Source organism: Grus americana, chromosome 2 (genome assembly GCF_028858705.1).
Source record: "Grus americana isolate bGruAme1 chromosome 2, bGruAme1.mat, whole genome shotgun sequence".
Classification (NCBI taxonomy): Eukaryota; Metazoa; Chordata; class Aves; order Gruiformes; family Gruidae; genus Grus; species Grus americana.
The window spans coordinates 59,806,644-59,821,689 of NC_072853.1; the positions used below are offsets into that span (position 1 = coordinate 59,806,644).

General features: G+C 35.1%; 1 protein-coding gene across 1 annotated transcript in view; it reads left to right on the forward strand.

Annotated features, from left to right (window-relative positions):
* The window catches only part of CDH7 (cadherin 7), an 84,815-nt gene extending 75,465 nt beyond the window's left edge, over positions 1 to 9,350 (forward strand). Inside the window, exon 12 of the mRNA XM_054817873.1 lies at positions 5,293 to 9,350. Coding sequence (XP_054673848.1) covers positions 5,293 to 5,786 — 494 coding nt within the window. The 3' untranslated portion in view covers positions 5,787 to 9,350. The remainder of the gene's footprint in view (positions 1 to 5,292) is intronic.
* The last annotated feature ends 5,696 nt before the right edge of the window (positions 9,351 to 15,046 follow it).

Genomic DNA, 15,046 nt, shown 5'->3' on the forward strand with positions numbered 1-15,046 from the left:
GTCAAGCGCTGTTGCTTGTCTGGTCCCAGAGCCTTTCTCCTTCTCATTTGTTCCTAGAAGGCATTTTCTGAGATCAGCTTAATGGTAGTACTGCTAGGAATTATCTTTCTCCTTTTTTTTTGTTTTTATTTTCACATCCATTCCTGAGACAAAATCCTGAAGATCCACTAGCACAGCATAAAAATAGGCTTCAGCTGTTGGCAAGTGATTCCAGAGCTGGAACTAAGGGATGCACCTTTTTGTGTAAGAGTTTATCAGTGAAAAGAGGGGACAGGCTAATGGATCTTTTTTTTTTTTTTCTGACCCAAGATTAACAAGCAGTGCAAATCCAATCACATTCATCAGTGTCATCTCAATGTGAGTGCCAGTTGTAAAGTGGAGGAGGGATGAGATTTGCATAAATGTTATAAATACATGCATTCTGGCACTACTATCTTGAATTCTCAACAAGCTCTGACTTCTTAAAGGTAGTATGATGCATTTTGATATTTGTTCTTGCCCAATACAACCCTTTGTCTAAGAAATAACCATTTGTCTTGACCAAGGTTCAGATTGTCTCAGTGGGATTTCTTAGTATTCTTATTTTTACTTAAGCAACCAATCAGTTTTAGATAAGTACAATGTTTTCACTGACGGTAAGAAGGAAGAATGTTACTAAATCACACTAATTCATTATAATTGCATATAACAGTGTAGTCTATTTTTTCAAAGTAAAGTAATTTTTAAAAGGTAAAAGCATTTTACCAAAATATTTTTCCTTCCTTATATTGACTGATGGAGATTAAATTCTAAATTTTATTCCACAGGAAAGTTCCAGTACTTTGTTAATTACTCAAAAAAGCTTTATAGTTATTCACTCTGCAGTGAGGCTATGTTTTAAAGAAAAAACCCTTAAAAAAAAGCACTTGCAATTTATTCTATAAAAAAAATATGAAAAGGTAGTTTGTATTCATTTTAGACTGTACATAATTTTTAGAGAAGTAAGTAGGAATTTTTGAACTCCTCTGAAAATTATATGGTAATTTAATTCAAGGTAATTTGTTTTTCAGTTAGCATCTTCCAGACACAATAATTGCTTTTGTAACAAGTGTTTAGCATAAAATGTGTACATAAAATCACACAGAAAATAACATTCACCTGTAGATAACCCAATCATATTTGAGAAGTTAAAGATTTTCTTTGTATTGAAACAAAGAAAGCTAGAATGACATAATGCTTTTTCATGATTTTAATCTTCTATACTTCTGAATATAATCTATTTGAACCACCCATTTTCTTAGAAACACTAATGAAAGCCTCCTATTAGTGTGGTACTAGAGTTTACAAGTTAATAATAAATTGATTAAACTTCAAAATACAGATTTAAATTATTATTTTTTCATTTGAAAGATGGAGAATTTGTTATTATTATAATAATACCTACAAGAACCCAATTAAATCACACATAATTGTGTGATTCATAAACAAGAAGAAATAGTCCTAGTCATAAGGATCTTATTTTCTAAACAGGTAAAATGTGTACAGATTGTGACAATGTAGAATGTGTGGATTTTGTCTTACAGTTTTAAAAGTGATAAATCTATATCTGATTTAATTTGGGGTTATCCAAATTAAGTCATTTAAAAGGTGGTTGAGTATGTGACACAGAAGCTGTTTACTGAAAGTTACAGAGCCTATTAGGGTCACTCAGTGTGGGCATTTAAAGGTTACAGTCACTTTGCAAATATCATTCCAAACTGATTAACCAACAGTTATACATGAAACCTGTTAACTGGGAATTAAATGCAGGTTTCCTGAGTCTTGGCCTCCATAATCCCCAAATCTCATCTGACTGTACTAGCAACCGTAAGGTATAACTAAATCGGTTATTAGTGTGCTGCTTAGATGCCTGAGGATCTCCAGCCTTCAGCTTTATGAATCATGACACACCTAAGGCATAAACCAACGTGCAGATTTGCTCGCAGCTGATGCGGCTTATTGCTATAGTAAATGCCAGGCTTAGGGGTATAGCGTATACAAGGCATGATAATGCTTGTGATTTAGCTCTGTCCCTTACTGTATAGCTCTGCATGTAGCCTTCTCCCTCAGGTTGTCTCTCTTATGGCTGCCTTACCATTATGTTGCAGTTGCCTTGAGTACACAAGGAAAGATTCATACTAAAACAGAGAAATATGGTCAGGTGACCTAAACCTGACTTTTTACCAGATCATACCAAAATGGAAATTTCATAATAATTTCATAAAGCATATTGCAAAATGGCAAAGAAAAAATCCACTCTTGTATTCAAAGGTGTTTGTTTAAAGACTGATTTAAGTGAACTGAAACTACTGATGTTATCATTCCATCTATACTGACACAAGGATGAAGCTGTGTATTATCACAGATAAGAAAAATACAAATGACATTTTCTCTTGGCTATTGTACCTGTTACACAAAATCAACATTTCTAACAATTCAGGTAAATCAGAACAAAAAGGTTATTTTAGATTTATCTTTATTAGGTCTGCTTCTTTCGTGTTGATAATTAGCTACTTATAATATTGATTGGTTTATTTATTTGTTAAATCACATACCAAATCAGTATTGCCATTTCATCTCTTTAGCACGAGTTTGGTGTGCCAGTAAGAAGTCAAACTAGTGGTCTCAATGTGCAATATATGTGTTCCTATAGCTTTTGCACTGTATTAATTCTTCTCTAAAAAGCATCAAATTAGGTTTTCTAGGTTTTTAACCAGTCACTAATTACAGGCTTGAACTCTGCTTTTGTGATAAATGCAGGAAAAAAAAAAATCCACCATGACTTAATGAGAAATGGATAAGCTTTACAACCATTTGCACTTGATTTAGATATCAGTGAAATTTGTTTTGGGCTTGTATTCATCTCTGCAGTTCCTGCAGTGCAGCTAAAACTCTGGTCATCTAAAGGTTAAACTTTGTTCTTCATAGCTGTTGCAAAGGCTAGAAATTAATAATATCTCATAAAGCCATCTAAATGCTAAAATATTTAACCTTTAGAAAGACTCCGTATTTTTCTTGGCTTCAAGCAAGTGTGAGATGTACAACGAATACTGTATAAAATATTCATTGTATCTTGACTTTTATTGTACCTTTAGGCGGACCTGCCTACTAAGTTTCATATTTTTCACTTATTAGCAGGTATTTAACTTTCAAAATGAAGTCTGTTAAGAGGGACAGTGGTGTGAAAATGCATTTACACTTGAGTAAAGGAAATGATTAGCTGCTTACTTATATGGCAATAAGAATTGTGGCAGTAAATGTTAAAAAAAAAAAAATTATGTCAATAGCAGTCTTGGCTTAAATGTGTATTTGTACTATCAGCAAGCTAATTTGTCTTTCAGTTTAAAATATCTTTTATAATAAGGAAAAACATTAAGATTGGAGTGCAATTGTCTCTATGATGACAATTTTATGTTCTCTGTTGTATAATTTACAGCTCAATTTGTATTATACAAATATCAGAATGTTTTGAAATTTCACAAAAGCCACTTTAAAGGTCAAAATCTTACATTGTCAAACTGCTTATGTAAATATTGTTCAAAGCAAAATGCCCCAAACTAGTGGCTTCTGAATTCAATACATAAAGCATGAATCAGGGAGATGCCAGGGGCAAAAAAGTGAGAAAGTGAAGCTGATGCTGCAATAATATAGAGTCACAAGGCATCTGTTAGTAGTTGAATCATTAGATGTGTGCCTTGTAGCTACTGAAAAAAAGGGAAAAAATATTGCCTAATATATTTGTCAAAAAGCTTAGAAAAAATTGAACTCGATCCAGTTTTATTTTTAGACATACATGGATCCAAAGGAAAATAAAAAGGATTTCAGAAAGTTCACCTTTAAAGTCATCTTATGCTTTAGCCAGTTCCAAACAGTACTATAAGATCTGCGGATGTATGATACAGCTTTCTGCATGTACAGTATCTGAATGACTGGTTTATTCTAACCAAGTGATCCCAATATTCAATCATGCCTCATGATGACTAGATTGATATTGATTTTAAAAATTCCTCCATGAAAAGAAGGGCTTTCAAGAATGGCAGTCCTACATCATACAATTTATGGAGGCCACTTTTAAGACTACCTAGGGAAGCTCAAGCGTAATTTTATCTGTATCAGTTTTTGGTTTTCCAGATGTTTGTACAGCATTTAGTTGGTTTATCAAAGTACTGTAAGTAAAGATTGTAAACCTTAGACATATGAATGCATATAATCACATATTCTTAATATTAAAAATAAACATAAAATCAGAAGAGATTAACTGAATGTGGAATGACACTTTTCAACGTACTGTTATTTTTACAGTCATAGCAATGCTTGCTATTTTCTAGGAGTATCATTAACTCAGCAAATGTTATCCAGATGCTACAGTATAGTATTAATCATTTTCTAGGAAGATGATTCACACTCCATCATGTCCCACAGATGGGTGCAATATTCATATTGCTGGTTCCATATTTTGTGTGTCAGCAATGATGTTTCTCTAGCAAAACTGTATTGGAACAAGAGGAGCCTTGAGTTAGTTTCTCCCACTTCTTTTGGCTGTCACTGCAGTTTAGTATTAGCTTTCAAGCTGAAAGAAACTTTAAGGATAAAAATTTTAAAAATAATTACATTTCCAGAACTGGCTAATCCAATAAACTCCAACCCTAGCAGTTCTCATTAGATGTAATTCATAAACCTCAAGTACAGTACTTTGCACTTTACAGGAAAGTGAGGTCTTATATAGAGATACTTTTAATCCATGAACTAAGACAGTCTTATTTTACACATTGCTTAACAATTCAATGTTCTCCAATCTATGATTTTTTAAATTTTTTTTATTTTTTTTTTAGCAGAGATTGGCCATATAAAGTGACTTTAATTCAGTCACTTCCTAAACTATGGTTGTTAAATTCTATTCAGTTACTTTATGAATGTGCTTTTATTGCTTGAGCAATTAAGAGTTCAGGAAAAGGTCCTTTTTTATTTCACAGCTGTGAGATTGTAATAGGCAGACTGAACCAGTCCTAAAATTTATGTTTAGCGGACAGCATAGGATATAGAATTAGAGATGAAGACGTTAATCCAGCATGGTTTTGGAAATAGATTCTGTAACATCTAAAAAGCTTATGGTTTAAAAGCTGTTTCAGAACCTGCTAGGTTTCAAATCTAACTGCATAAATTGCCTGCTATGTCCTTGGGTCTTTGCCATATAAATTAATGAGTACTTCCACTACTAGAAAAAATATGAGGAAACTTTAGCATTGCTAAAATTCCAGTCTTTCTGTGTTCCAGTTCTTGTCTTGCTGATTGTCACCATGAGGCGAAGGAAAAAAGAGCCCCTCATTTTTGATGAAGAGAGAGATATCAGAGAGAACATCGTCAGGTATGATGATGAGGGTGGTGGAGAAGAAGACACCGAGGCTTTTGACATGGCTGCCTTGAGAAACCTCAACATTATCCGAGACACCAAGGCCAGAAGGGATGTGACACCTGAGATTCAGTTCTTGAGCAGACCGACTTTTAAAAGCATCCCAGATAATGTCATTTTTAGGGAATTTATCTGGGAAAGACTAAAAGAAGCTGACGTGGACCCCTGCGCGCCACCCTACGACTCCCTGCAGACATACGCGTTTGAGGGGAATGGCTCGGTGGCGGAGTCACTCAGTTCTTTAGATTCGATCAGCTCAAACTCTGACCAGAACTACGATTACCTCAGTGACTGGGGCCCTCGCTTTAAAAGGCTTGCGGATATGTATGGGACTGGACCAGACTGCTTATACTCATAGCCTTGGAACCTTTCTCTGAAAATGCACTGAAGAATACTAAAACAGAAACCCCAACCTTACAGACTGAAGAAAGTTGTAAATATTTCTCCATTTTTAACCTTTTAGGTTTTTTTGCCTTGGTGGAACATATCTTCATTAGACTTGTCCTAGGGACTGCACTGACCACACAGAATACGAGCATTTGGTGGCATTTTTGATAAAATGAAATGCTCAGCCACGTTCAAATAGATAGCAACCCTCAGATACCTGCAGAGGCAACTCACTTTCAAGAGTATGTAATGCGCTGTGACCTCAAGGAGCCAATGATACTCTGTAGATGCCTTCGCAGTATTGCCATATCTAGAACACACCGTCTCTGGTATGAGATAAGTGTAAGAAGAAACAAATTTACAAATATAATATATCATTCAACACAACATTACAATATATAGTGTTTACAGATGCAAGGGTTTTTTAACAAATTTTCTTTACAGTGTTGCATGCAGCTTGCTAGACCAAAAGCAGATGGACAGACATGAAAACAAACAAAAGCCCAGCAGATTTTTTTTATTTTTTTTTTTTTTTTGCTTCTCCCTGTTTGTTCTCAGAGCTATTTAATTAGAAGTGTCTTTAATTTTCTGGTAATTTTATGAAAAATTACTGTTTGTACTAAGAAATTCCACAATGTCATCAACCTACTGAAGTAGTTTACAAACCACATAAAATGAGAAGGATATTCTTATGGTTGAAAAGTTTTGTGATGCCCATGTAGGTATAGAAAAGATGTTGCTATCTATTTGCTATTTTTTATTATCTCTTCTGATTTATACAGGAGAATTTATCCTTTTTTATTATTATTTGACATAAAGTGTTATATTTATTTTGGAGCTCCAATCTCCACTAAATTCAGGTCCATTTTACTGCCTCATGGTATTAGACTTGTCAGAACATGCTGATTTTTCTCCAGTCTCAGATAAATGTAGGAAATGAAGCATGGAAATGGAGAAATTACAGTAAAGCAATCTCGCCCACCATTCATCTCTGAGAAAGGAGAGCAGCTACAAGGACAAGCAGTTGTTCTTCTGAGCCATTACAAAGTCTGAGACATTTAAATAAAATATTTGTACATTGATTTTTTGGAAAGAAGACTACAGAGGTAGCTGGGAGTGTCTTTAATGCAAGATTTAATTTTCAAGGTTAAATATGCTATATGCTTCAAAGACTGTAAACACCTTGCTTTTCTCCTTCCCCTTCTCTTTTGCTGCTGATGAATCACAGTAAAAGACTCTTCAATTTCTTTCTTATGTTAAGCAACGTAATTCTATTAACGCAAGAAATCATCTTTAGATCCTGCTGCACATAAGTATTTTTCCCCAAAGGTGTTAACTCACTACACATAATTTCTATGCTGGTTCAGGAGTGCCAAAACAGAAGGACAACTGCTGTTGGTTAAAATACTGTATGATTTTGAAGTAGGATTTCTTAGAGTAAGAGAAGTTTTTTATGATTCTGACAATATTTATACTTCATCTTTCATGATTTATTACTAGATAATAAGACATATATTCAAGTAAAATAGTGTTTTTAAGTATTATTTCAGATTGTTTTGGTTTAGATAATGTGTATATGAGTTCCTAAGTTAGACTCTGCTCCTGCAAACTTTTTTGCTTTTACCTGACTTGAAATTACTTGACTTGCCTGCAACTACTGACAGACATAGAGAATTGTTTGCAGGACTGTGTGTGTGAATAGAAGGTACTCCATAGAGGATGATGCTCACTCCAAAAGTACTTCTTTCTGAAAGAAGGATCCTTGTACTAAAATCCTAATGTATTGGTGACACCAGGCTAGAAGATGGGAAATTTTCATTAAGGCTTTGTAATTTTTGCAGCCCAGCATTATCAATTAACTATGTGAAAGTGGCCTTCAGCTCCACCAGAAAAAACAAAATAATTTTAATCATCTGCAACATATTTAATTTCAGTTACATTTTGGTAGACAATCATTGTTTCATAATTCAGTAGATTTGCTTCTAGTTGTATTAAATATATATATATAGGTGTATATATATATATATAAAAAAGAGACTGATTTTGTAATGGAACTGAAAGATATCACCCATGACTTTTAGTCATATATGTAAAATTTTCAATAAAAAATTAAAAAAAAAAAGAAAATTAACCATGTGTATGCAGTTTAATGAGAGTGAGATATGCTGCAGGAGTTAAGCAGGTATTAAATCAGCAAGGTGCTGAGAGAACAGCTTTTTATTAATCTCCTTGTTGTTTGTGGGAAGATAATACATGCATCTGGATTAAGATGTCAAAAATGCTGATTTTAGCACATAACACTCAAAGGAGATTTAAATGTGGTTAAGAGTAAACAGCAGAATTCCATTGCTTTTCCACCTTCTATATCTGTAAAAAACCAAAAAGCTCCCCTGTTATGAAACTATGTTAGGCTTGGGGGGTTTTGTGTGTTTTCTATGGAACAAAATATGCTTTAATGCCATAAACCCTCTTGCATATATGTTTTCTGTTGCACAGTTATAAAATAATCGAGTATATTTGTTGTTACATTATATATGCTTACCTATTGATTATATTATTGCAGTAAGAAAGAAAGGTGGAAATCCCTTACGTTTGATGACAGTTGTTACTATAATATATACATATGGTCTGCATAATATACACACTATAGAATGTTCTCCATAAATTACCATGACTATAGATTTTTCACAGCTTATAATCTAATTCAGGTTCTTTCTTTGAGTGTTATTTATATTGCATAGTCTGATGTCATAAAGCATATTCTATGGACTAAATAGTGTAAAATATAAGAAATATTTTCTCTGTCCTGGAAAGGTTATGAAATTATTTGCGTAAATTAGTTAGAAAGATCTTTTAAAAATACTTCCCATTTTATTCATTTGTTTAACTTTCTGAAGAGCTCCAGTATCTAACTAGAGGCCAGAAGCCCTCCTTCAAAAGTATGTCAAACATTACAACCACTGCCGTCTTACAGTGAAATGCCAACACCTCTTTCCTTCCACCATATGACAATTGAATAGGCTTATTTTAAATTGAGATTTCCAAGCACCTTGAAAAGCATATGGTTTTAAGAGTGCTACTAAAGAAATCCACATAAAGTTAACCCATTTGAAGAAGATTTTAGGCAAGATGCCTTACTTTGCTTTGACCAGTGTAAAGTCTACTGAATTCAACAGAATTAAACAGTGGACATTCTGACTTGCATTTTTTATTCAAAACAATAAACTTAGTGTACTTACTCTATTAAGTTATATCTCCACTAAGACAAAGCACAGGCCTTCCTAAGCCTACTAATTCTGGCGGCTGGGTTAATACAATCACTGCACAACACATGAAATTTGATGATACCAACTGAAACCTCTCCTTCTCCTTAAGAATTAGGGGGGGGGGGAAATTGCTTCCTTTTTACTTGTTGTTTTCTTTGTTGTTTTGAAAGGGGAATTACCCTTTAAAGTTACGGTCTTTCCTCAGTTATTTTATCTTATTTACCCTTCAGGTGCTGGGACTGTCCTTTTTTCTTTTTAGCGATTTTGGATGAAAGCATGTTATGAAATATAAAATGGCAGTGTCTTATTTTTATGGACAAGTACTCTTGTATGACATAAAGAAAAGTAGTAGTTTGTCATTCTGAAAAAAAAAATAAATATACTTTAAAGTGTACAATTACATTGACTTTTAAGATCATTAAAGAGTTGAAAGGCAAACACAATTACCTTTATCAACTATAGTATTAAATTCTTGGTTGCAGCCTATTATGTAGCTGCTTTTATTTTTCTGTATGTAGAATTTTGCTCTACTTTAGAATCTATGTCGAACAATACTGCTTTGAGACAACATTGTATTCACCTCATTAGTGATAGTTAGATAAGGTCAAGTATATTTTTATTGTCTGTAACTCTAAAAGTGAATTGCAAAAGATAGAAGTGACATTTTATTTATTTGACAAAAACAGAAAAGTCTACAAGATAATCAGAGGTCTACAAGTTGAAGTCTTACTTATGGCATCACTGAGTTTCCCAGATATATATCTAAGTTTTCAAGATATATCCTGAGATATAGTTACACTCCAGCACCATTTCTTCTACACCAAGAATTCTTCCTCTGCTCAGTATCAATGCCACTAAAAACATATTGTATTGTTTATTGCAAAGTTTTTTTACGGATATCTACCTGAAGTTTTGTTCTTTGAACTAGGAGATTCACAGTACACAACAGGAACAATGTATTTCCTAGATGAAGGCAATGAAAAAAAAAATCCACATATGAATGCTATACTTTGTGACTCTATTTTATAATTTCTCACAAAAGAGAAGAAAAAACTTTAAATGTGTTACATAAAATCTGTGAAACTTTAGACCATACAATTGCAGACAGAAATATATTGGTTAAAAAATTTGATTTACCTAAGCATTTTACGATACAAGATTGTCATGGAATCTTTATGTATCTAATCAAACACAAAGAAAGTAGAAAACAGCATGGGAATTTCTTGGAAATCAGAAGAAAATATAATTTGAAGCCACAGTGGTGTATCATGTGCATGCTTCTTCTCTTACCTCATATGTGAACACATATTTCCTAAAATTATATGTATATTTAAATATTCCACCCACACACTATTTATTTTTAAATAGCTTATTTAACCAGAGTATCCAAAAAAATTAACCCTACTCTCAAAAACTTTGTTTATTCCCATTAATGTCTGATGTAGCAAAATATAGTTTAGACTCAGAAAAAAACTTTTAAGATTGCCCCACAATAAAAATGGAATTGTTTTCATATTTTGACCCAAAATAGTTCAGAAGCTGTTAGAAGTGTTGCAAGGACTACTACTTCCACAATGTTTCAAAGTCATAGGTTATTTTATAATAAAATGGTATCAGATTGAAATTCCTGTTCCCAGAAATGGTGCAATGTTTAATGGAGTTTAATAGTTGGTTGATTAAGGTCATAAACATATTGTGCATCATAACAGCAAGCTGCGTGCTGAACCGGGACTGGAAAATGTCAAGGATTTAATTTTCTCCTTCTGCTCCCCACAATCTCTGCCAAAGTCAGTATTTCTTTTCATTGTACATCAAAGTAAAATCATGTTGAGTCTAAGTTAGACACAGTAGGGAAGTGGATCTTGGTCTCCTCCTCACAAAGGGTAAAAGACTATTTACTAACTCATTGTATTCAATTATTCCTGTCTGATGATGTCTTGACTCCTAGGTCATGTTAACTGAGACCTGTGAAGTTCTTGTTTGTGGTTGGGGTTTTTTTGTTGTTGTTTTTGTTTGGGTTTTGATGTTGTTGTTGGTTTGGTTTGGTTTGGTTTGGTTTTGTTAAAACTGGTATTCTTGGTGAAAAGCTTACATTTAGATGAATTGACTTTTTTTAATTGTTTTTTTTGTTTTTCTTTGGTCAAAAATATACCAGCCAGGTACATCCTGATTTTTCTTCAGTTTTGACTTCAAACCCACCTTTTCTTCTTCTGTTAATAGCACAAAAGAAAGTCCTGAGATGTTCCTTCTCTTTGATGTCAAGAAGCTATGGAGAAAAAGCTAAACATAGCATCAACAGACTGCAGTGAAACTAATCTGTCACTTTCTCTAAACATGAGCTCACAAACACTACAGTTAAGCTGCCATTAACACCATTCAAATTACGACGTGGGTCTAATCTTACAACTTTAAAATATGCTGTCATTTTCTGGCACTACTCTCAGCAATTTTTACACATTTAGCAAAATCAAATTTTAGAATTGTCAAGGTTTGTTACCAGTAGCTCAGTTTCATAGTTATTATTTATATCGTGGTCTTGATGCACAGAAAGAGAGAAAAGTTACAAAAGTAAAACAGCACCAGTAGAAAATGACCCTATGTGCACTGAGTTTTAATGCGGTATTTTAATTATTGCTCTACTTTAGTACTCCTTAATACATTGATAGCTTTTCTTCTCATTGGGACTAACTACTCATCAATTAGTGTAAGTGTGATATCCAGCCAGACATTCAAGCCACATTAGACCATTCAAGTCTGACAAGAATGGTCAGTCTGAATTTTAATGTCCTTACATTTCCTTAAGGATTGAAACATCCTTTATTATTATCACACTGTTGAAATTATGTGGAGAAATAAGCGTTTACTGATGCACCTAAAAAATGCTAGGTGAAATCCTGGTCATGTTGAAGTACTGGGCAGACCTCCCCATGGCTTCCAAGAGGTGTCAAGATTTATAGATTGTTAGGGGAGACTGGTAAATGACCACTTACAGCATCAAGATGAGAGATTGTCAATTTGAGCTGGATATCCTTTCTTTTTACACAATCTCTTCTACTGACTTTCCCTGTCTAGAAGCCACTATCTGCATCTTTTAATGGTAATGCAAGTAGCTTAACAGGATGTTTTTAATGGCATAAACTACTTACTATCAGCATAGTACATATAACCTTTCTGTAACAAACAGTACCTTTCCTCTGAAAGATCATTTCTGTGCACATGCTAAATACAGACAGTGTTACAAAAGGTTTATGCTTGCTGAAGTAACGATAGCAAAGTACTGACTGGAGAAAAAATATAACTATCTCTTTCTCCCTAAAAGTAAGAACGTACAGAATTTCTGATCTATAAAATCAAATTATTATACCTTTCCTCAGACTGTGTGACCATCTATAGCTTTACTGACTTCCATGACTGTAGATGCAATCCAAATGGATCATAATCTTCCTGTTTTAGAGTCTGTTATCACGTTGTTGCTTGAGATTTCATTAACATAGAAAGGGGCTGGAGCAACAAAATGACAGAGAGATTAAGAGTACCAAGCTTTTTCTGGTGTTTTTATTGCTTCATACATGACCTAATGATGTCAAAAATAACATTTTACCAGATGCTACTGGAATACAATTTTGTCTGAGCTAATAATGTTTCCATCCTGTGGAACAATACCTTCCAACAGTCTGCAGTACTTGGCCTGGTTTCATATTCTTATTCAAACATAAAGAAAGAACTATTTAGGAGAAAGATTAAATATCTAAGTGATAAGCTTAATAAGACATTTACTATTCCTCAAAATATTAAGTTTTCCTAGTTCATGTGCGATGAACACATGAATGGAGTTCTCATAGGACATACAACCTGTTGATGCAGTTATTATTTCTGGCTGGATGTTTGTTCATATTTTTTTCCCTTCAGTTCCTAGTAAAGTTTGACTGTGACATATAGAAAACAACTACAGTGATGAAAAAGTGTGATATATTTACCTCCAAGGACACTGTGAAGATTCAAACAGTGTAAAAAATAATTTCTTTAAAACAGGTTAGTGAAAAGATGAACATTTTGTCTCCCCCTTTCTCTTCTTCTCTTCCCATATTCTACCCCCTCAAAGATAATATATGACACTAAGACTTTTGCTAATATATCGTTTTGCTGTTTTGGGTACACATTCATTATCTTTTGTGGTAGTCACATGTAGAAGTTAAATGGAGAAAAAAACAGTGTCAAAGTCAAAGCTTCGGAATTAGAAAAAAGATTTAATAATTTCCTACTCTTTTTATATGACCTTGACAAACTAGCTTTGAGGTAGAACTATGATTTATCTTTCAGTGTAAATTACTAAATGATAACACAATAAAATAATATGAAAAATTGATAATAACAGCTGATCATAATATAGATAAATATATTATGTATGACATATTTTTTTACTGTGGCTTAGCACAGGTCAATACACTTTATTGGGACTCAGAGATTAACGTAGACCATCTTGGCTCATGAACAAAGCACTTTCGTGAAGGGATTTTAATTTAAATAGGTACTGTGAAATGTGGTGTTATTTCAACATTCAAAAGCCACAGTTCCTTGGAAATAAACAGAGGTAACCAACAACCCAGACTTCTTGTCCTTCTGGGAACAGGTACATATATACAGAGAAGACAGGAAGGAGAAGTTTTTAGAATTTAACACCTGTAATGAATATGTACGTAAATCCAGTTGACTCCAACTGAAAGCAGGACAGAAGCAGAGGCGGTGTCTTTCAATGGCATACATTCTAGCCAGTCTCATTTAGCCAATTGTCATCATCTGCATTAAGAGTTGTCTTACTTTAGTGTGGCCTTTGTGTACTGCAAAAAATACAACTTCAGAAACTGAAAAGATTTCTGTTGTCTTCTGGTGAATTTGCATTCATGAAGAGGTAAAGCAAATACATATCAAAGCTGTGACTGACTGGCAGTCTGTTCTCAACTGCATTAGAGTTAAGAATATAAGTAGTGTATCGGGTTTGCGTGGCAAGGTTTTGGGGGGGGGGGGGGGGGGGGGGACAGGGGTGGCTTCTGTGAGAAGCTGCTAGAAGCTCCCCCTGCGTCTGATAGAGCCAATGCCAGCCGGCTCCAAGATGGACCCACCGCTGGACAAGGCCAAGCCAATCAGCGCCTCTGTGATAACATATTTAAGAAGAAGAAAAACACTTAGAGAGAGAGAGCTTTTGCAGCCGGAGAGAGGAGTGAGAAGATGTAAGAAACTCTGCAGACACCAAGGTCAGTGCAGATGGAGGGGGAGGAGGAGCTCCAGGCGCCGGAGCAGAGATCCCCCTGCAGCCCGTGGTGAAGACCATGGTGAAGCAGGCTGTCCCCCTGCAGCCCATGGAGGAAGGATGAGGGGGTGTAGAGATTCCACCTGCAGCCCATGGAGGACCCCACGCCAGAGCAGGTTTGCTGGCAGGACTTGTGACCCCGTGGGGGACTCACGCTGGAGCAGTTTGCTCCTGAAGGTCTGCACCCCATGGAAGAGACCCACGCTGGAGCAGTTTGTGAAGGACTGTAGCCCGTGGGAGAGACTCACGTTGGAGAAGTTCATGAAGGACTGTCTCCCGTGAGAGGGACTCCATGCTGGAGCAGGGGAACGATGAGAGGAGTCCTCCCCCTGAGGATGAAGAAGCGGCAGAAACACCGTGTGATGAACTGACCGTAACCCCCACTCCCCGTCCCCCTGTGCCGCTGAGCGGGGAGGAGGTTGAAGCCGGGAGTGAAGTTGAGCCCGGGAAGATGGGAGGGGTGGGGGGAGGTGTTTTAGGATTTGATTTTATTTCTCATTGCTCTACTCTGTCTTGCTTGGTAATAAATTAGATGAATTTCCTCTCTAAGTTCAATCTGTTTTGCTCATGACGATAATTAGTGAGTGATCTCTCCCTGTCCTTATCTCGACCTACAAGCATTTCGTTATACCTTTTCTCCCCTGTCTAGTGAAGGAG